The sequence below is a fragment of the Bos mutus genome, chromosome 17, assembly GCF_027580195.1.
Source record: "Bos mutus isolate GX-2022 chromosome 17, NWIPB_WYAK_1.1, whole genome shotgun sequence".
Lineage (NCBI taxonomy): Eukaryota > Metazoa > Chordata > Mammalia > Artiodactyla > Bovidae > Bos > Bos mutus.
The window spans coordinates 28964163-28987473 of NC_091633.1; the positions used below are offsets into that span (position 1 = coordinate 28964163).

At 42.3% G+C, this 23311-nt stretch overlaps 1 protein-coding gene across 9 annotated transcripts in view; it reads left to right on the forward strand.

Annotated features, from left to right (window-relative positions):
* Positions 1 to 23311, forward strand: part of GUCY1A1 (guanylate cyclase 1 soluble subunit alpha 1) — a 72601-nt gene that overhangs the window by 37957 nt on the left and 11333 nt on the right. For all 9 annotated transcript variants that reach the window (XM_070386414.1, XM_070386409.1, XM_070386413.1 and 6 more), the window contains 6 exons: positions 329 to 390; positions 4942 to 5000; positions 6326 to 7035; positions 9057 to 9542; positions 13231 to 13374; positions 19517 to 19671. In XM_070386414.1, the coding sequence (XP_070242515.1) occupies positions 329 to 390; positions 4942 to 5000; positions 6326 to 7035; positions 9057 to 9542; positions 13231 to 13374; positions 19517 to 19671 (1616 nt within the window). The remainder of the gene's footprint in view (positions 1 to 328; positions 391 to 4941; positions 5001 to 6325; positions 7036 to 9056; positions 9543 to 13230; positions 13375 to 19516; positions 19672 to 23311) is intronic.

Here is a 23311-nt window from a genome sequence, read left to right on the forward strand (position 1 = left end):
ATTTCCTGACCTGGAGGAAGGGGTGCCTGACTTCACCAAACTGAGTCTCTTGTGTGATTCCAGCTCGGTGGCTGTTGGAGCCACCCACCAGGGACACAGCTCACATCCAGATTCAAGTCAGTCTGAGTGGTTGGCTTCTTCCCAAATGTGAGAGCTGTTGAAAATCAGTCCTCTTTTCCACAGGGGTAGTTCAACTACACTTGTCTTTAAAGTAGCAATGCTTCTGCTTCTTCCTGACAAGCTCTCAGAAGAAATTTTTGTGAAATACGTGTCTTCAAGAAAATGATTATTTAAGGGAGTGTTTAAAACTTTTCTTTTCAATTTTCAGTTTGAGCGTCTGAACCTTGCCCTTCAGAGAACATTGGCAAAACACAAAATAAAGGAAAACAGGTAAATTGAATCATTTCAGTTGCATGAATCTCCTGTTACAATCACTGTCACAGCTTCTAATAACCAGCGCTTAGTGGTGTCTCGCATATATGAATCACTTTGGTATGTAGGAACTGGGCTAAGCATTTGAGCTGCCACTAATCTGAAAGGAAGTGTGTTCATTTTTCACAGTTCTTATGTCACTAAGCTCAGGTTTCTATAAAATGTCTAGAATTTTATAGCTGTTTAGGAAATGACAGAATGGAGTTTCAAGCCTGGGTTTTTCAGAGCCCGTGATTTTAACCATGTTACCCTGTGCTTCTCCATTTAGTAAACTCCCAAAAGGCCTATTCTTTTCTGCTAGGGTGTAATTTCTGAAATATTTAACAAAGTTAAGGCATAGATCAGAGCAGACTCCTGCTTGAAGAACAGTGCCAAGAATCTGGGGCTAGGTCCCAGTGCAGCCTGCCTGTCCCTTTGCCCCAGCCTAAGCCACAATTTTTTAAAATTAATTAACTTATTTTAATTGGAGGCTGATTATTTTACAATATTGCACAGGTTAAATTTTTAGCTCCCACATCAGCAGGGAAGGATGTGGGAGTAAGAGGTGGGCAACTCAGGAGTGGGGCAGCAGCTGGATCAGTCCTTAGGGAGGTGTTTTGGTCTTTTCCTAACTAGCTTGGTTATACTGATTATACTGATATTCAAATACCTATTCCATTTGTACTTTTTCTTCTACTTTGTCTTTGAAACTTTCTTTAAGAAAGCTTTCTGTAGCAGTTTCATATATAAGGTGAATTAAAAACAAACAAACAAACCCTGATTTTTAGAGTTCATTTTACAAATACATCTTGGCACATTTACTGTTGGTGGAAAACTTGATTTGGCTTTGTTTTGGTTTCCCAGAAATTGAAGGATTATTTGCTGTGTAAATACTACAATAAACACTTGCATTCAAATTTCAGAATTGAATTTGCAACTTTTGCAAACCAGTACCTTTGTCAGGAATATTTTATACATTTATCCATCTGCTGCTCAGGAGGGGATCATCTGCTCTGTGCGTTTTCTGGGCTTAATTTCACTCGCTGACTAACTGGTCCCAGGCTTCAGGCAGCAGGCAAGCCAAGAAGGGGTCAGAGACAGATCCAAAGAGAGTGTGAATCTATGTGTCTGACAGAAGCTGTGTTTGCAGAGTGATATGGACAGCATTCCAGAAGCCTCTGACCTTAATTCTCAGTCCGGCTGATAAGATAGCCAGCAAGTCCTGGAGCTGTGCTACTCTGTCTGTCTGCCTGAGGCCTTGGCAGCCAGTTGACTCAGAATTTATTCCCAGGGCTTGGTGTCCTGAAATGTGCCTAAGCTCGATGCTGATATTCAATTAGGATGTGTTCCCAGAGATGGAGCTCTTTAAAAAAAAAAAAACACCTCAAAACTTAAAAAAATGATTTTATTTGAAATTTTGAAAAATCTTTTTACCTCTTCTTTGACTTCTTAAAGCATTATTATACTGTTAAAGTGTCCTAATGATTATACCACTGTTGAAATAAGAAGAGGGACTTTTTCTCTTATGAGACTGCCTGCTGATAATGCCAAATGGCTTCTCTCTGCTTTGTTTCTTTAGTTCTTGGCTATGTGGGGCCTTTTTCCCCATCTTTCTGGCAGGTTGGCTGCCATTTCTACTTAGGGCACTGTGCTGACTGCTGAGGGGAACTTCACTTTCCCACCCACCACCATTTTTAAAATTTTAAATTTGTTTATCTTTAAATTGAAGGATAACTGCTTTACAGAATTGTGTTGGTTTCTGCCAAACATCACTATGTATCAGCCATAGGTATATATACGTCCCCTCCGTCTTGAACCTCCCTCCCATCTTCCTCCCTCTCCCACCCCTTTAAGTTGTTACAGAGCCCTGATTTGAGTTCCCTGAGTCATACAGCACACCCACCACCATTTTTAAGTGAATGAGTTTTATTCAGTCATTATGATACCCTTTTGGGTTGGTTTTGAGCTTTTGCTTTTATCTTTTCCTAGGACCTTTTGATCACATCATGTGTGAATGTGTGTGTATGTGGTGTATGTGTGCCTGTGTGTATAACATACTTACATTTGCTGGTGTACATGCAGACATACACCTTATTTTTAAATTTTTTGAAGGTAAAGTTAAGGAACTTATTTTGAATGGCACTGTATGATGTCCATGGGGTTGCTACAAGTCGGACATGACTGAGCGACTTCACTTTCACTTTTCACCTTCATGCACTGGAGGAGGAAATGGCAACCCACTCCAGAATTCTTGCCTGGAGAATCCCAGGGACGGAGGAGCCTGGTGGGTTGCCGTCTATGGGGTCGCACAGAGTCAGACACGACTGAAGTGACTTAGCAGCAGCAGCAGCAGCAGCAGCAGCAGTGTGATGTTTGACTTAGCTAAGCTTTGCTGGGAATTGGCAGAAGAGTCCTCTGAGCAGCTTTAGGCTAATTCTTCAAAAAAAAAAAAAGAAGTTGCTTAAATGAGAAGAAGGAACAAATCTGGAGACTGACTAATATAGTATATAACAAGGGGTTGGGGGTATCTAATTCAAACTAGATGTAATATCATAGCCTGATCCCCAAGTTATTTAGATAAGAATATATTTCTGACTGTTGTTGTTCAGTTGCTAAGTCATGTCCAACTCTCTGTGACCCCATGGACCGAAGCACTCCAGTGCTTCAGACTGAAGCACTTCCCTCTCCCTATCTCCCAGACTTTGCTCAAACTCATGTCCATTGAGTCAGTGATGCCATGCAACCATCTCATCCTTTGTTGCCCACCTTCTCCTCCTGCCCTCAGTCTTTCCTGGCATCAGGGTCTTATTCCAATGAGTTGGCTCTTTGCATCAGGTGGCAAAGAGTATTGGAGCTTGAGCATCAGTCCTTCCAATGAATGTCCAAGGTTGATTTCCTTTAGGATTGACTGGTTTGATCTCCTTGTAGTCCAAGGGACTCTCAAGAATCTTCTCCAGCATCACAATTTGAATGCATCAATTCTTTGGTGCTCAGCCTTCTTTATGGTGAAACTCTCATATCCAAACACGACTACTGGAAAAACCATAGCTTTGACCAGATGGATCTTTGTCCGCAGAGTGATGTCTCTGCTTTTTAGCATGTTGTCTAGGTTTGTCATAACTTTTCTTTCAAGGAGCAAGCATCCTTTAATTTCATGGCTTCAGTCACTGTCTGCAGTGATTTTGGAGCCCAAGAAAATAAAATTTGCCATTGTTTTCACTTTTCCCCCATCTATTTGCCATGAAGTGATGGAACCAGATGCTATGATCTTAGTTTTTTGAATGTTGAGTTTTAAGCCAGATTTTTCACTCTCCTCTTTCACCCTAATCAAGAGGCTCTTTAGTTCCTCTTTACTTTCTGCCATAGAGTGGTATCATTTGCATATTGGAGGTTGTTGATATTTCTCCCAGCAGTCTTGATTCCAGCTTGTGATTCATCCAGCCCAGCATTTCACATGTTGTACTCTACACATAAGTTAAATAAGCAGGGTGACAACATACAGCCTTGACATACTTGTTTCCCAGTTTTGAACAGTCTATTGTCCCATGTTATAAGCAGTATACCTTTATGTGATCAAGTAGCCAGTGGGATGATTTTCCTTGTCAAGAATTTTTTCTTTTGAAGTTTCTCTACATGTATCATGCTTTATTGAAATCTGTTTGATATAGTATTTTCAACTTATGCCTATTTGTGATCTTGGCTTGTCTAATAGCAAACTGAACCACAAAATAACTTGGGTATCTTTTAATATGCTTTAGTAGTTTTGTAAATTTGATTTTAATCAGTTATCACTATCAGAACTCATCAAAAAAACAATTAAGCAAACATGAATCAACAAGTTGTCCAGTTGAAATTACAAAATCCTATCAGTCAAAATGTATGCTATTATCATATATCATTAATCATATATATTAAATTATATTGATTATTATTAATATATAAGTATATTATAAAACATGTGTTACTTAAAGCAGTTCAGTAATTTAATAAGGAATAAATTTATTTAGTTACTAATTTTATATTAGATCAAGGATAAAAGTTTAATGTGATGATGCCTGATAGTTACATATATAGAACCTAAAACCTAAAAGTAGCACGTACTGTGTATTTGCTTTAAAAAATAAATAAGGACTTACTTAGAAGTGAAATCCATCAGTAGGTAGATTTTTCTTCTTGGTTGTTTTATCAGAAAAGCCCATCCTGATTTATTATCATCCTTGGCCATTTGTACCATTGGGTTTTCTGCCAGCACAAACCTTTGTACTATTAGCTTATATGAAGTTAGTCTCAAGGGTAGATATGCTTTATGAAAAGTGATGAAATAGTCTAGGTCATGTATATTTGGGGGTTTTCCAACGTTGATTTGGTTTGTACATGTCACTGCTCCTATCCTTTAAACTCGACAGTCAAGATTTGCCTCTACAAAGAAGGTAATTTAAATTATTTTCTGTCAGCATTTCTGTATGTTATAATCTGAAACTTTAGCATTCATTTGTCAGTTTATAATTTAAGATATTGAAATAATTTCAGGAAATCTTTGGAAAGAGAAGACTTTGAAAAAATAATTGTGGACCAAGCAATTGCAGCAGGTAATAGAATTAAATATATGAAATTAGAAAATAATTTGCTTATAGAACTATTTCACCTGTAAAGTAAAATTTTCTATTCCTAGAAAATATTTACCTGGAGAACTAATATTTTCTTTAAAATACTCATGTTTATTTGTTGGTAACATCCAATGTGAAATGTTAAATATCATGTTTTGTGTTAATGTAAAGAATTACTCTTTTTCATACTTATACCTTTGTTTGACCTCAAACGTTTCCTCTTCTTACAATGTTTATTTGCTGAGAAGTAGATAAAGCTGCCTGGCAGGCTGATTTATAGACATTCATATGCTTTGGTCTTGAACTTGGTAACTAAGTGTCCTTCATTTATGCATGAAAAGTTCTACTCAGCATAGTAATATAAGTAAGTTTTTAAAGGTTGGAAGCAATTATGAGAAATATGTGAGCAGTGCTTACATATTAATACTTAGTTTGGCAGAATCAAGCAGATGAGTGACTTTGTCATACTGTCCTTTTCAAAGTTCGAGTATGTGGACCAACTGGTGAGGTTTTTTTCGAAGTAGATTTGAAGAATTTGCTTCTGCTGCTGCTGATGATGACTGACTTGCACTGAACCCTCTCTCTGGGTCAGGCACAATTCTAACATGGCCCACAAACACCACAGCAGTGCTGTGAACAGGGCATCCATGTTTCCCCTACGTTATAGATGAGAAGAGTGTGGTACAAAGAGTTTAAAGAATAAAGGAGACTAGTGAAGGAAAAGTTGTGGAAAGTAAATGATATATTCCCAACACATTTTCATTCAGGTAACATTAAACAACAAGAATGCTATTTTGCTCAAAAATAATAATAATAATATTTACTACTATTATTATATTACTTTATATCATCTCAAGAAAAATGACAAAATTGAATTTCACCACCAGTGATATAAATTAATTCTATATCTGATGCTTATATTCCAAGGGGGCTAGCTAGTACCCCTTCACAACATGTGCCACTGTTTCTGATGTTAACAAGGTGGGAAAACTTTTGAAAGAGACTTAACCCTGTGATTCCAATTGCTCTTTTATAGTTAAGTTTCAGGGTGATAAAAAGTCATATACTCAATTGATCATTCTTTCATAATTAACCAATTCGGGTGTATATTTGGAGTTACTTGAATTTTAGAAATGAATTTATGCAGATAATTTTAACAAAAATGATTAATTTTGGTTGGAACTCTTATAGCAGATATAAAGCAAGCTAAATTGTCAGATACGGTGGTATTAAAAATAGTAGTAAAAATACAGCTCTGCCAAGATGATGCATATGATATGGCAGAAAAATGTGTTCTATGCTTTCAGGAGTTCCAGTGGAGATCATCAAAGAATCTCTTGGTGAGGAGCTTTTTAAAATATGTTATGAAGAAGATGAATACATCCTAGGTGTGGTTGGAGGAACCCTGAAAGATTTTTTAAATAGCTTCAGCACCCTCCTGAAACAGAGCAGCCACTGTCAAGAAGCAGAAAAGAAGGGCAGGTTTGAGGACGCATCCATCCTATGCCTGGATAAAGATCCCGATGTCTTATATGTTTACTATTTCTTCCCCAAGAGGATCACTTCCCTGATTCTCCCCGGCATCATTAAGGCAGCTGCTCGCATACTGTATGAGACGGAAGTGGAGGTTTCCTCGACGCCTTCTCGCTTCCACCAGGACTGCCGTGAGTTCGTGGACCAGCCCTGCGAGCTCTACTCCGTCCACATCAGGAGCGCCCGGCCGCACCCGCCCCCTGGGAAACCCGTGTCCTCGCTGGTCATCCCCGCCTCGCTCTTCTGCAAGACCTTCCCTTTCCACTTCATGCTTGACAGAGATATGAGCATCCTGCAGCTCGGCCACGGCATCAGGCGGCTGATGAGCAGGAGAGACGTGCAAGGGAAGCCTCATTTTGATGAGTACTTTGAGATCCTGACCCCCAAAATCAGCCAGACGTTCAGCGGCATTATGACCATGCTGAACATGCAGTTCCTGGTGCGAGTGAGGAGGTGGGACAACTCCGTGAAGAAATCTTCCAGGGTAAGAAGAAAAGTTGTCCTGTTGTGATATGGATTCAATGATTTCACTTTTAAAGACTGGGTGTGAAAAATGTAAAAATATACCGTATCACTTCACAATATTTTAAACATTTTTTAATGTGGACCATTTTTAAAGTCTTTATTGAATTTGTTACAGTGTTGCTTCTACTTTTTGTTTTTTGGCTTTTTGGGTGAAGGGAATGTGGGATCTTAGTTCCCTGACCAGGGGTCAAATTTGCAGAGTCTTAACCACTGGACTGCCAGGGAAGTCGCCAGAATTTTTAATAAAATATTTCTGTTTAAAATAATTCTAAAATACTTTGAAGGCTTAAAACAAGATTCTTTGTGCATTCATTTGCTTGCTTACTTAAGGCATTACTTCACAAATATTTTTTGAACGCAGTCTACCTTTTAAAATCTTTGTGTGCTGTGCTGTGCTAAGTCATTTCAGTCGTGTCCGACTCTTTGCAACCCTATAGACTGTAGCCTGCCAGATTCCTCTCTCCATGGGATTCTCCAAGCGAGAGTATTGGAGTGGGTTGCCGTGCCCTCCTCCAACGGGATCTTCCCGGCCCAGGGATGGAACCCATGTCTCTTACATCTCCTGTATTGGCAGGTTGGTTTTTTACCACTAGCGTCACCTGGAAAATATTTATGGAGTATTTTATAGCTGAATTACAAAAATACTTATGTAAAAATATGGCTTCGATCATCACAAAATAGCTGACTTAATTTGGATAATAAGAGGAATTCTACAACAAAGAAACAAAAATGACTTGTTTCTTAGAGGAGGCAACTAAATGGATTCTTAAGTCAATATTTAATAGACATGGAAAAAATCAATAACTTGTTTGATTAACTGTTAGAAAATGTGGGAGAAAGTGTTCTGCTCTCATCTCATAGTAGAGAACCATGCGTGATTTAGAAAAGAAGTTTGGAAACCACAGTCAGTAGTATAACTGAGCTCATAGAAAGGCTCACAACGCACCTCTCTTCTGGACAAGTTAACCCAGAAGACAAACTATCTGTCCTCCCAGATGGAAACAGCTTTATTACTTTTTGTCATAAACACAGTACAACTAAATGTTTAAAAATAGGTACTACTTTTAAGATGTCCATTGCAAAATCAAAAACATTATGTACATTTTTGTTTAAAACAAAAAAGCCACTTTTTACAGTTCTTTTTTAATCAGTAAATGATATCTGTGTGTATTCTTCCATGTCATTAGACACCGGTCTCTTTCACGATGGGATAGGCCGTGTCGTATCCCATTGTGTGGTCGTCCTGAACTTTGGTTAACCATTCACTGTTGAAGGACGTCCAGGCTGCTTTTGTGGCTCTGTTTCGTTAACACGTATGTACACATCTGTCTCCTTCACACATGTGAGCTTGTGACCCAGAATGAAAACGTGAAGCCCCCTCCCCCAGGGGTCCTGTGCACCCTTCTGCTGATGGCTGCTGCTGAGAGAATGTTGGAGCAGAAGCATCAGTGTAGCACGCAGTGAGAAAGCCTTGAAGCAAGAATTTGGGGCATTGTTGATTGAAAAATCATATTTTCTGTGTAATCTGTGATACTGGGAAAGATTGAGGGCAGGAGGAAAAGGGGGCAACAGAGGATGAGATGGTTGGAAGGCATCACCAACTCAGTAGACATGAGTTTGAGCAAACTCTAGGAGACAGTAGAGGACAAGGAAGCCTGGTGTGCTGCAGTTCATGGGGTCACAAAGAGTTGGACATGACTTAGCAACTGAACAGCAACAATTCTCCAGTATATTCTCCAGATGTATGCATGCATTTTAGAGCTCATAGTAAATTGAAACCGTAAGAGAGCCTATTGTTTTTGTCAACAAGTAGAAAAAGCTCAAGTTTAAAAACAAAGGTGGGGTGGGGGGACTAAGATCCTGCAAGGTGTGTGACTTATTCAAAAAAAAAAAGAAGGGATTATCACTGTTCCTGTTTCCTCACTTTTTGTCTGTTGGGAACGTGAATAAGCCACAAAGCTTGGTCCTCCTTTTACACAGGTGATGGACCTCAAAGGCCAGATGATCTACATGGTGGAGTCCAGCTCCATCCTGTTCCTGGGCTCACCCTGCGTGGACAGACTGGAAGACTTCACGGGCCGAGGGCTGTACCTCTCCGACATCCCCATCCACAACGCGCTGCGGGATGTGGTGCTGATTGGGGAGCAGGCCAGGGCCCAGGATGGCCTGAAGAAGAGGCTGGGCAAGCTGAAGGCCACGCTGGAGCAGGCCCACCAGGCCCTGGAGGAGGAGAAGCGGAAGACGGTGGACCTGCTGTGTTCCATCTTCCCCAGCGAGGTGGCGCGGCAGCTGTGGCAGGGCCACGCTGTGCAGGCCAAGCGCTTCGGCAATGTCACCATGCTCTTCTCGGACATCGTGGGGTTCACGGCCATCTGTTCCCAGTGCTCCCCGCTGCAGGTCATCACCATGCTCAACGCACTCTACACCCGCTTTGACCGGCAGTGTGGAGAGCTGGATGTCTACAAGGTAGGGGGCCAGGCCCTGGACGGGGAGAGTTGGGCATTGGGCCAGGAGCCTGTCCTGGGAGCAGACATCCTGCCTTCGTTGTATGGGTGTCTTCTGGCTCTGAATCTGCTCAGAGATGATTATTCCAGAAAGGACAGCCACTGTGTCTTTTCACAGAATGCAGGGTGACAGCAAGAGAGTGGGCTGCCAGACCCTCAGAAAGGTGACGTTTTAAAGTCAGTGAGCCTGACACTTGGACTGTGAAAACTGAGATGAATTGGTTTGGTTTTGTTTTCTGTTTTTTTTTTTTTTTTAAGTATTGATTTTTTTTTTTTTGGCTGCTCTGGGTCTTATTTGCAGAATGTGGGATCTAGTTCCCTGATCAGGGATTGAACCTGGGCCCCCTGGATTGGGAGCTTGGAGTTATAGCCACTGGACCACCAGGGAAATACCAAGACGGACCGTTAAGCCTGAGATGTTTCAAAGAGGGAGGATGTAGCCTTTCCATCTGCAAAAGTAAAGAAGCAGGGGGATTACATCAATTGTCTTCCAACACATTCATTCAGCATAGAGTAACAGGATGCTTTTAACGGCCAGGGGAACAGAAACTCAAATCACCTGCTTGTCTGGTGACCAAGGGCAGGAGACGGCCTGTCTTCAAATCTCGTTTTCTGCCTTGTTTGCTTTGTAAGCAGAGAAAGTTAAACAACCTTTCCCATTTCTGAAACAGAGGATATAATATCCATTCACAGAGTTAATATGCACGAATAACATGCTTTATGTCCTGTAATCTTCATGAACGGAGCTCTGATAAAGATTACGGTAAAAAAAATATCTGTTATTCATCAGCCAGCAGGGTTGACTGAGTGCCTGCAGGGTACCAGGCATCATTCTAGGCTCTGGGGATGTAAAGAGATTGTCCCGGAAACGTAATAAACTATTTTTAATGTAACTATTGTTAATAAGGGGCTTCCCAGATGGCACTAGTGGTAAAGAACCTACTTGCCAATGCAGGAGACATAAGAGATGTGGGTTTGATCCCTGGGTTGGGAAGATCCTCTGGAGGAGGAAATGGCAACACACTCTAGTATTCTTGCCTGGAGAATCCCATAGACAGAGGAACCTGGCAGGCTATAGTCCATGGGGTCGCACAGAGTTGGACTCGACTGAAATGACTTAGCACGCATTATTAATAAGAGAACCAATGAAGAGATTCTGACTGTTTCTTTAGAAGTAAAACATTTTCTTACTGATTTAATGTTTCTTACATATTTCTCAGCATTGGCTTGAAGAATAAAGCGTGCTTCTCATTTATGTGGCTTGAATCATGTTTTAATTTGCCACATAAAAAACTGACATTTCAGAGCTTAACCTAACATGAAAAAAATAAATGATTAAAGAGGAAACAAAAATTATTTATGGGACAACGTAAGCCCTGCTTGGTTCCAGTCTAGATGCTCACGGTGAAACTTTCTCTTTAAAACATTTCTAACAGGAAATTCCAGACAGAGCTGTGTTTCCCTTGGGAAAAAAGAGGTCCATGTATAATTACAGATAAAATAATTGGCTTCAGTTAGGTTAAGCTGGATGGCCTCTTGTGGAATTCACTGTATTTATTTGTAGACAGCTGATGTCTTGAGAAGGTCTCCTCTCAGAACTGTGAGGAGGTCTCGCTCTCCTCTGCAAACTGTCCAGCTGCTCACAGAAGCCGCCCACTGCTGCATGGTGCTCCCTGCTGAAATGTTTAAAACTGTTGTCACTCCTCTCTAGCGTTCAGAGCCTTACTCCTCATGGTGAGGATGGGGCGCAGAGTCCCCTGGGGACCCAGCTGCTGTCCCAGCCGGTGAGTCTGTGTCCTCGCTTCACCTGCTGTTCACGTCAACGCTGTGTGGAAACACTGGAGATGCTGTGAATAAATGGGGAGGGGGCCTCCCCTCAGAATACACTTAGGATACAGAGTGTGTTCCCATCACCGCTCACCTGTGCCTGGCTGGCTTGTTTATCCCAGCCCCGAATTGGACCAGGACTCCGTTCAGTTTCATTTTCTTTCTTTCATTCTTTTGGTCATTTTCCTGCTTGTTTGATTATTTATCTAGTGGTTTAGAATATCCTTACTGGTCCTCCAGAGTTTGCCAGCGTGGTGGGGGGCAGAGTCCAGTCCCTGTGATAAGAGCCCCAGAGCAGGGAGGGAGCCAGGGAGGGACACACAGATAGAGGACAGGATAGATTCCCTGTGACGCTGGGGACATCATGCCACGCTTGCCAGCGCAGGGGCTCCAGCAGGGCTGAGGGGGCCTCTCCCCCTACTGAGTAGCTCTTTGAGCCCTGTGACAGGTTAGCGCCTAGGCTGAGTGCATCTCCGTGTGTGTGGCCAAGGTGATACTGTCGGATGCCAGGCTCGCTCACTGGTGAATATCCTGGGCCCCAGTGGTGGAGGAGTTGATGAGACAGCAGACTCAGGGAGCTCGCTTTCCACCAGGAAAACAGACAACAAAGGTGTGAATTCACAGCACCCCAGTTGGTGTGCTCTCTCTGGAAGGAAATAGAGCAGGTGCAGGGGAGCCAGGGATTTCACGGAAGTGGCCGGAATCACCTTCCTTGCAAGGTGAGTTTTAGCAGAGCCTGAGGAAACCAAGGACGTGCCTAGTGGTCACCTGCAGGAATACTGATCTAGACAAAGGAATAATAAACATTTGCAATGTTTGAGGGAAAACAGGAGGCCAGCAGCTTGGGACAAAGTGAGCAAGAAAGAGAATAAGGAGAAGGATCAGGATCAGGGGCAGTAGAAAGGCAGGACAGGAACTTTGGGGGCAGCTTAAGGGCTCTGGCATTTATTCTGAGTGAAATAAGCAATTGCTGATGCTGTCCCCCTTTCTCTTCTCTCTCACCTTCACCCCTCCAGATTGCCAGCTTTGGATCAGAACAGTGATATGATCTAGGTTACAATAAGAATTTGGAGGAGAAAAATGCACCTATTACAATTTGGTAGCTAATTTGTGGATTTAAATGAACTGTTAGTTTTCTATATTCAGCATGACAACTGAAAATCACTCGTAACAACAGCAATCATGACAATGATAATAACTGATCAATACATGAAATTCACAGAAGAGATTGATTTCCGATAACTTTCCAATCACCATTGTCTCTGCCTCCTGTTTGACATCTTAGTCTCTGTACTTTATGATTAATATTCATGTAGACAGTTTATCATTGCTATGACAGCACCAAAAGTTCTTTGAAAAGTTGCAATGTCAGTTTTAACCTTAACTATATTCATAGGACCTTGATTCAGTAGTGACTTTGTTCAAAGCACTGTATTTTATGCTGAGAGGATATTATCACCCAATATCTCAAACATATTATAATAGATTCAAAGTAAGTCATTTGCTTCTACAAAGTCCATTTTACATGGTGTGGGAAGAAAGAGGTGCAGGGATATGGGGGAATCAGTGGCAAGTTTGGGAGCAGACACCCCTCCTGACACTGTATTCACAGCAGGGTGCTGCCTTTCAGCTTAGAAACCTTGTGAGTTTCCTGGAAAGAAAAACCTTTTCCAAGAGTCTGTGATTGACTCTGATGTTCCATTGGCCCATGAAGCTGAGATTTCTGCTTCATGATGTAATTTCTGCTGTATGATGTACACTGTGATGCTTCCTGGATTTTTGTTGTTTTTTTTTTTGTAATGTGGAGAATCTGTTGTGCATAGGTGGAGACGATTGGCGATGCGTACTGTGTGGCTGGGGGCTTACACAAAGAGACTGACACCCACGCCGTTCAGATCGCGCTGATGGCCCTCAAGATGATGGAACTCTCTCATGAAGTCGTGTCTCCCCACGGAGAACCCATCAAGGTGAGCCTGCTCACGTGTTGTTCAGGAGATGTCACGAGAGTAAATGCTGGGTAGTTAGTCTTGCTGTATCTCACTGTTCTCTGAACCGTGGGTAGGCAAGGTGCCAGCGGGGAAGCTGGAAGAAAAGTCAAGGAGCTGTAGGAACTGCAGACATGTTTATTCTTTCCTGACTGGCACAGCAGCCATAGCAGCAGACAAGCTGTATTTTCTCATGGTTGACCCAGCGGACACAGCCATAACCGTGGCCATAACGCAGCCTCAAGGGCTTTTCAGGTGGATCTTCTATATGTTTACAGAACAGAAGTGGCCTGTGCCCAAGTGGGTACATTGTGACATGCATGCACAGTGCTATAAGTTAGCTCAGCTGTTACATAACCATGTATTTACAACACGTGGGGCCAGAGTGAGGGGCCATGGGGTGAGAGAGCCTGACCAGTACCTGCTTGGCTAATTAGCCTTTTCCCTACAGTTAGTTATCAGTAGAATGGTGCATCCATCAGGGTTTAGTTGCATAGAGTAGATCTCCAGCTCATTGAAGCATCAGAAAATCTGTAAGTGGCTTACAGATCACTAGGACCAAGGAAGCCATCCATGACTTGAGCTCTCAGAGAGTGGATCCTAAAGCCATGCTTCAGAACCATGGCTTCCTCTGTGATCTGGAAGCTGGTTCTAGAACCACACAGCCACAGCCAGGCAGCAAACCATTGTGCTCAGAAAGTAGCTGTCTCCACTACTGGCTGCACAGCAGAGTTGCACCCACTGTAATTGCATCAGCAACGTGGAAATCCTGCATCATGACTCACAAATTGAATGACTAGAAACCGGGCTCCCTGCTAAGCCTGGGAGACAGAGCACGCAGTCTTCTGCTGTGCTCACAAGGGAAGCTATAGGCAGAAATCCAGATTCCCAGAGCTTATGCAAGGGCGTCTGATTCACCAAAACCTCAGTACATCTAGAAACTTCGAGGGAGTTTGAAAAATGTAGTTTTGGGTTTTTTGAGCCCTGCAGGGGAGGAATTTAACTAGAATGAATGTGGACTGGGTAATCTAGTAATATTTTCCAGGACACATAAAATTCCAAAATTTCTAAATAAGCCAGATCCCAGAATAAGAATGTCTTATTGCAGATGATAAAATTAACGTGCCTGGCATAGATTTAATAGATAACACATGAACAGATATCTTTATTTGTCCTACTTGAAGTGAGTCTGCCACTTAACTTTTATAGAACAGTCCTCAATTGATGACCTTCAGAAATGAGCCTTTGAAATAATATGGAATCCTATCTGGCATGATATAAAATACAGAGAGAAGGAGGAAAAAGAAGTTTAGCCAGAGCTCTGGCTTATACCATAAAGAACCTGCCTGCAATTCAGGAGACCCAGGTTCAGTCCCTCGGTTGGGAAGATCCTCTGGAGAAGGGAACAGCTACCCACTCCAGCATTGTGCCTGGAGAATGCTATGGACAGAGGAGCCTGGCAGGCTACAGTCCATGGGGTCACAAAGAGTCAGACATGACTGAGCCATTAACTTTCACTTTCTTTTTCTCTCCAATGTTACTATCAATAGAAGCTGTATGTGTAAGCCTTCACAACTATTTCTTAAGAGAATGGTCGTCCCAGTTATATGCTGATGTGTGACATGCTTCCCTAAAGTTAGTGGTGTAAAACCACAGAGCTTTTTTTTTTTTTTTTTAAGCATTTTTATTTTATTTTTTTTTTTCTAATTTTATTTTATTTTTAAACTTTACATAATTGTATTAGTTTTGCCAAATATCAAAATGAATCCGCCACAGGTATACATGTGTTCCCCATCCTGAACCCTCCTCCCTCCTCCCTCCCATACCATCCCTCTGGGTCGTTCCAGTGCACTAGCCCCAAGCATCCAGTATCGTGCATCGAACCTGGACTGGCAACTCATTTCTTACATGATATTTTACATGTTTCAATGCCATTCTCCCAAATCTTCCCACCCTCTCCCTCTCCCACAGAGTCCATAAGACTGTTCTATACATCAGTGTCTCTTTTGCTGTCGCATAATCGGGTTATTGTTACCATCTTTCTAAATTCCATATATATGCGTTAGTATACTGTATTTATGTTTTTCCTTCTGGCTTACTTCACTCTGTATAATAGGCTCCAGTTTCATCCACCTCATTAGAACTGATTCAAATGTATTCTTTTTAATGGCTGAGTAATACTCCATTGTGTATATGTACCACAGCTTTCTTATCCATTCATCTGCTGATGGACATCTAGGTTGCTTCCATGTCCTGGCTATTATAAACAGTGCTGCGATGAACATTGGGGTACACGTGTCTCTTTCCCTTCTGGTTTCCTCAGTGTGTATGCCCAGCAGTGGGATTTCTGGATCATAAGGCAGTTCTATTTCCAGTTTTTTAAGGAATCTCCACACTGTTCTCCATAGTGGCTGTACTAGTTTGCATTCCCACCAACAGTGTAAGAGGGTTCCCTTTTCTCCACACCCTCTCCAGCATTTATTATTTGTAGACTTTTGGATCGCAGCCATTCTGACACACAGAGCTTTTGTGATGCATTGATTCTGTGCGGTGGAATTTGGATGAGGCACGAGTACCTTGTCATTTCTCACAGTATCTGGTACCTCCACTGGGAATTCTCAGTGGTTGAGGGCATGCAGAGTAGCTGGGATTACATCACTTGAACCAGAGGACCATTTCAAGATGCCGCCTATCTCACCTGCCTGGTTGTGGCTGGGCATGGCAGAGGGTGGACCCAGTTGGGACTGTCAGCCCAGTGCTTACATGTCCTGCTCCAGCTGGGCAGCCTTGGGATAGTCACACTTCTTACCTGGGGGTGGGTGTCCACTGAACAAAGTTGGTATCTGCTGCATGGCCTTTTACACCTTGGCCTTAGGAGATACACGGTGACACGTCCATTGTATTGGTCAAAGCAACCTTAAGCCTGCCCAGAAGGGAGAAGACATAGATGCCAGGTCACAATAGGAAGAGTGTGAAACAATTCTCCACTGTGTTTTAAAAGCATCACAGTGTCTGACTTTTTCAGATGGTTAATTTCTATAATTTTTTAGAAGATAATTATATTTTGTTTTGTTTTTTGATGAGGAATCTCATAGCATCAAAGTGAATACATAAAATATACGGATTAATAATAAACCCAGTGATCTCCACTTAAATGGATTCTATAATTAAGATGTGTGTGTTTGGGGAAGGGGGTTAGTGCCATGATTTTTGACATTTGTAGAAATGTACTTTTACAGTTTTGCAATTGCAAGAATTATTTATAGCTAATTTCAAAGATGGTTACCCAGGTGATAATAATTTAGCTTTGCTGCTGCTGCTAAGTCATTTCAGTCATGTCAGACTCTGAGCGACCCCATAGACAGTAGCCCATCAGGCTCCTACTTCCCTGGGATTCTCCAGGCAAGTTTTACTGACCTATAAATTCAGGTTTAAACATGCCTTTTTATTTGTACTGACCTAGGAAATTTCTTATGGCCTTAGGGGTTACTCATGAATTACCAAAAGTGCAGACTATTTTTAGTAGTGAGAAAAAAACACTAATGTGTGTCACGGGAGCAGTTGTGACTTAAACATCATTTTACTTAGTATATATGTAGTATATTTAATGTATAATATAATTGAGCCACATTGTAGAGGAATCCACAATTCAGTGATGGACAAGGGCAATCAAGACTCTACTGGATTTGAAGCTGTGTGTTTCTGGGTGCAAAACCCAGGCTTTTACGCATTCTTACCCTCCTTCCCCATGAAATGGAATCACAGTGAAAGAATAGGAAATATTTTTGTTTTCAAACTCTATGTCTTTCTCCAATGTGTCATGTGTACTAACTGTCTACTGGTTATTCTACCAATTTCCTTACCAACACCCACCCACTGAGGCTTGGAAGACCGCAGGTGAATTCTGTCTTAGGATGGAAACTTTGACCAGGCCGAGAAGCACAGCGGGAGTCAGGAAGTGCAGAGTGCATGCTCTGGGAGCCTCCCTCCCAGCCCAGCAGCCAGTGTGTGGAAGGGCTATGTCTAAAGTGGCCCTGATTGGGAGACTCCCCAACAGATTTCCACTTGGGGCATGATGGGCACCTCAAACTTTGGACCATTTTTGTGCTTGTAAATTTACAAAGATCTCTGATATAGCTTTGGAGTCAAGAGTGCAGTTCAGGGCCGGGGGAGGGAGGGAGGGGAGAAAGCAAAGGACCTTGGCCTTGTCTGTGTTGTTTGGATGTTTACAAGGAGGATGCATTTCTATATTAATTATGCAATAGAAACATTAAAACACTATGATGAACTTGTCCTGTTAAAAGCTAGAATAACTAGGTACAAGGGAGAAACTGGTTTAATGAGAAGAATGCCCAAAGAAAATAAAAACTTATGAAAGTATGCCTGGTATTTATAAGCAGAAGATAGCCTTTTGTCACCTTTTCTTGGTTTGTTTAAATTGTTCTTTGTTAATTGTTTATGTATAGAACCCTATTCTCCTAAGGAAGAAAAAGCTGGATGCAATAGAAATCTATGTTTTTGTGCTTAAAGTAAAACTGATGAAGAAGAGGCTTTAAAAGTAATCCAATCCTGAATTTTTTAGGTGAGGAAAGAGTACAAGGGAAATATGGAGATTTAGAGAAAGTCAGACAATCAGACGCAGAGAACAAGCCAGTGGTCACCAGTGAGAAGCAGGTAGAGGGAGAGGGCAGGGAGTGGGGGTCAGAGATACAGACCACTAGGTATGAAATAAGTAAGTTATAGGATGTAATGTACAGTGCAAGAAAAAGAGCTAATATTCTATAATAACTTTGTGTAGGGCATGATCTGTAAAATATTGAACAATTGTATGTCTGAAAATAATATCGTAAGTCAAGTATACTTTGATTAAAAAAGTCAGACTGCCAGCTATTAGCAGAATTTTGGTTTCTAATACAAATCCCTTGATTCATGATGTAGTGCTTTTGTTTAAAAATGTTGCAGAATTCATGGTTTAACAAATGATTCTCAGAAGTTTCTAGAAGAGGTCTGAAATTAGCCATAAAACTTGGGAAGTGTGGGGTCTCCTGTATTCTAAATTACATCTAGGTGACTAAGTCCTTAGCCTCTGTGTACAATACAGGAATCTGATGGAACTTGTTTTAAATGGTCAACTGAACATAGAATTTGAAAATAGCAAACGTGGTGTCTGATTGTCATCTTAAACATCTTTACTCTCACTTGCTTCGTTGTAGCAGTGATTTAAAAATCTGTGCCTCCTCTAAGATCAGCCAGTTTTCAGTCTAAAAGATCCCAGTTTAAAACATTGCCTTAAAGTGAAGTCGCTCAGTCGTGTCCGACCCTCAGCAACCCCATGGACTGCAGCCTTCCAGGCTCCACTATCCATGGGATTTTCCAGGCAGGAGTACTGGAGTGGGGTGCCATTGCCTTCTCCAAAACATTGCCTTAACTGCTCTCCAAATTATCAATTGCTTTCAGAATTCCTAAACATTCACCTCAGTGTATTCTGACTGCCTCCTATACCCAGATATGGCACAACTCTTGTTTTCCATGGATCCAGATGTTGACTGAAGTGTTTATAGTCGCTGCGATCCAGGCTCAGCAATGCCAGCTTTCTGCTTCCTCCATCATTTTCTGCTTCAATATTACAATTCTTTTTCTCCCCGGGTTGGTCATTTGAATAGTGAGGTAGTGTCTGGCATAAAGTTCTTGCGAGCAAAATACCTAAACACCCACACTTTATATCCTGAGAAGTGACCGTGTTTTGGGAAACAGCTTCTGGGCTCCAGAAGTCCTGTCTGTCTCACCCAATGGACAGAGCATGTTCACGTAGCCTGCAGAGACTTCGTCTGGTCACCATGGCGACTGTGGTAGGTTCGTGGGGGGCTTTGATTCAGATAGGAAAGACGAGTGAAATACATGTTGTGTGATAAACCCAAGTGCATCCATGAGAAGTGAAGAGGGGTGACTGATGCCCCGCTAGTGGTTCTTCCTTGGAAGGGAGGAGTAGAGGAACATTGGCTGGAGGTTTGGAGGAAGGAGGAGGTGTGGGAAGAGTGAAGAGTATAATAATTTCAACAGGTCCACAAACAGCACTGACAAGCAGGAGTGTTTTCCAGAACACTGACTGACTTTTCGCTTTCAGATGCGCATTGGGCTGCATTCTGGGTCAGTTTTTGCTGGAGTTGTTGGAGTTAAAATGCCTCGTTACTGCCTTTTTGGAAACAATGTCACCCTGGCTAACAAATTTGAATCGTGCAGTGTTCCCCGGAAAATCAACGTCAGCCCAACCACTTACAGGTATGACCCCACTGAGCGCCTGCAATGTACTCTTTTATATGCAGTTGTCATTTTTGTTCATTGATTTGTCTCATTCTTCATAACATTTTCTTGCTTAGATAATATTAGAGAAAAGTCATAATTGAGTCATCCTCATTTTAACTGTTTTTAAACTACTTGTTAGTCTATGGGAATGACCCTCCTGAGATACCTGTAGCCTGGCTGTCATCCTCAATGTATATCCTATCTTCCCCCATTATTACCCTTTAAGCAAAGGGTAATAATGTATTCCTTCTCACAGGCTTGGGAGGTATTCTAACACTGACCAGAGTTACAGAGACCACACAAGTTGATGGGCATGGTCCCTGAAAAGAATGCCCTTAATTCATGTGCCAGTTGTATATACAGTTTATCTGCTTTGAAAAATCAAATTATAATGGAAATCCTCGAAGAACAAAAAGATTTTCCAGATCTAAGCAAATGAACTGCTATGATGGTTTCATAGCATCTTCTTTCTACTCCAAACAACTTTCCTTTCCAGCCCTGATTCTAAGTTGAAAACCTTGCTTTGTTTTGCCCAAGAAAGGTTGAAACCTGCTAAGACCCGCTCCAGCTTCATGCTTAGATCCAGTGCACCTGGCTCCCTGGCACTCTTGACTGTGTGTGGTTCCTGTCCTGGGGACCAACAGCCCTGCTCCGGATTTGCTGTCCTTTCAAACATTTTCTTTTGAAAATATCAGCCTTGTCTATGATCAGTTCCTCCAATGAAATGATTCTTCCCATCAAAATACAGCCATATCTGTTTACTTACCTCTTTAAAGGTAACATCTTTGTTTTGTTTCCAAGACTGTCTCTGCTGTCTCCTTGTGTTCCTGCTCCTTTTCCAGAAAAACTCTGCACACAGGTCGTCTGTGCTCAGGGCCTCCCCTTGCTCTTCAGCTCACTCTGGTCAGTGTTTGTCCCTCACAGGCCACTCCAATGGCTCCCCTTGCTAAACTCAGGGTCAGTTCTCTCTCCTTATCTTCCTCACCATCTCAGGATGTTTTGAATATCTTCTTCTTCAGGCTTTTGTGACAACAGATTCACCAGGTTCCCTTGTGGCTGCGCCTTCTCCTTGTCTTGGTTGCTGCTGTCTCCACAAAACCGTTCCCCACCAGGTTATTGCAATCCTTAATCAGTAGAAACTGACTAGAGGCCAGATAGAAAATTTAGGCAAGGCTTTACTGGGGCCCCTGCTGCCTGGAAAATCCCATGGACGGAGGAGCCTGGTGGGCTGCAGTCCATGGGGTCGAGAAGAGTCGGACACGACTGAGCGACTTCACTTTCGCTTTTCACTTTCGTGCATTGGAGAAGGAAATGGCAACCCACTCCAGTGTTCTTGCCTGGAGAATCCCAGGGACGGGGGAGCCTGGTGGGCTGCCACCTCTGGGGTCGCACAGAGTCGGACACGACTGAATCGACTTAGCAGCAGCAGCAGCAGCTGCAACAGGAGGGAATGAGAACAAGTAACAAGTTTCCCTTGCTTGCTCCTGGAGTGGAGGATAAGCTAGTTGCTTTTATGGGGTGAGGGTAGGGTGTGTCCAGGGGTCTGGCTGAAGGGGTGGCTTAGGTGGATTCCCCATCCCTCTGGTGGTGTTGAGTGCAGGGGGCATGTGCAGTACCCTACTTTTGCTTCCAATCCCCTGCTTTTGCTCCTCAGAAGTGGCAGTTGGGTTTTTGGTCTTTTTGTATTTTTTGGTCCAAAATTTGCTGCAGCTGCATATGCACATAGTTATTTTGACTCCCACAGTTTCTTTGTATTTTGTTGCTGGAGGGGAAGTTTGTCCAGGTGCAAGCATTGCAGCAAAGGATCCCCAGGTCGCAGGCTGTCTCAAAACCACTAAACTTTGGAAAATTGTCCTGCCCAGAGCCATGTCTGTGTTCTCATGTTTCTGAAATGTTATGATTTACCACTTTTATCTCTAGCCTGACCCATGATTCTCTACTGATCATATAGATTCAGTAGATTCATATAATTCTGTCCTGTATTTCTACTTGGGTGACTAATTGACCTATTAGATGGCTAATGTGATCATGTTAGAACAACTGATTTCCAATTCCCCACCCCCACGTGGATAAAATCTACTTCCCACCCAGCGAAACTCCATCAGTCTCTTTAAAGAGCAGCAGTGTCTACCTCAGGGACCTCAGAGTGATCTCTCCCTTCTCCCCATCGTGCCACCACCCCAGCCTCCACACGTGTGTCCTGCACATAGCCTTCTCACCTCCTCCAATGCCACCAGCCCAGCCCAGCATCACCCTCACTCTTGTATCTCATGTGCCTCCTCCTTGGCTCATCCTCCACACGAGAGCCAAGTTCTCTTCCTAAACCATAAGCAGATCTGTCATCCCTGCCCTACAAGCCCTCCGGTGGCCTCCACTGCAACCAGAATAAAATCAGACTTGTAACCACAGACTCAAGTGGTGTCTCTGGTCATAGTCACATCAGCTCTTACCACCTCATTTTCTTCCACTTTCTCCTTATTTCATGGATCTCCTGCAACCCCAGCCTCGTTTTTATTCATCAGACTTGCTAAACTGATTCCTGAATCTGCTTTCCCTTTATCTCCTGGGTCATCTCCTGTTTTCCTCCTTCTTGTGATCTGACCTTAAGTCAGATGTCATCTCTTCAGGGACACATTCCTCACCTGCCCTGGATACACCCTCACGTGGTCATCTCAGCTCATCCCTGTGCCTGAAATGGTTAAGTTCAGGACAAGGGTAGATTTTATGAGAATTCATGCAGATATAAAAGGTGATTGTTTCTTTGCAGAGCTTTAATGATAGAACGTTAAATCCTGGAATGGTATTTCTCAACAAAATAATATTAGGAAGCTTACCTTCCTTGATATATTTATGAAACCTGTACATTTAGGACACAGACTACATCCCCACACCCAAAAATATCCACTACCTTCAAACTTCTGTTTCCAAATTCTAATCAGTAATTTAGAAAGTAGCAATGTAATAGCAGTTATACATTCCTTTCTTTTAAATGTCATGAGGAGTTTTATTCTCGGGGACAATTTTCTGCATTTTTATTTGTTTTTACTGAACTGCAGAGAACTCACAGAGACTAGGTTTGGTATCGTTTGAGTTTTGGATCAGTGGATTGAGGAGAAGGGTGTGTGATGATCCCAAGATCATTAAAGACAAAACTGGGGCATAATGGAGCATAATGGAGCCACCCCTGTGGGTGGGAAGGTTGACCTAGGAACTCCTGAGGTGACACAGAAGCAGGACTTGGATTCTGTGAGGGAACAAGGAGCGTAAAGGACAGATGACAGAATTAGGAGAGTTGATGCAGCCGCTTGGAGGACATGGTGTCCAGTCCGGGGGAGTAAGAAAACCGCCTTCCGTGTGTGAACATCCACCCTGGGACTGTTGCTGCTAATCTCGGATCTTTCTTTCCTCAAGCTTTCATCTAAATGGTTTTATATTTCCAACCTGTTTTTCCTATAAATTTGGATTTTAAAAAAGATTTAATGAACATTTCTAATTCCATGACACTGTGTTTATCTGTAAGTTTCTTTAAAAAGCATGGGATTTGTAGTCAGAAGACATGTCTTATGGGTCCCCAGTACAGGGCTTACCAGCTGTGTGATCTTAAGAAAAGCTCTTA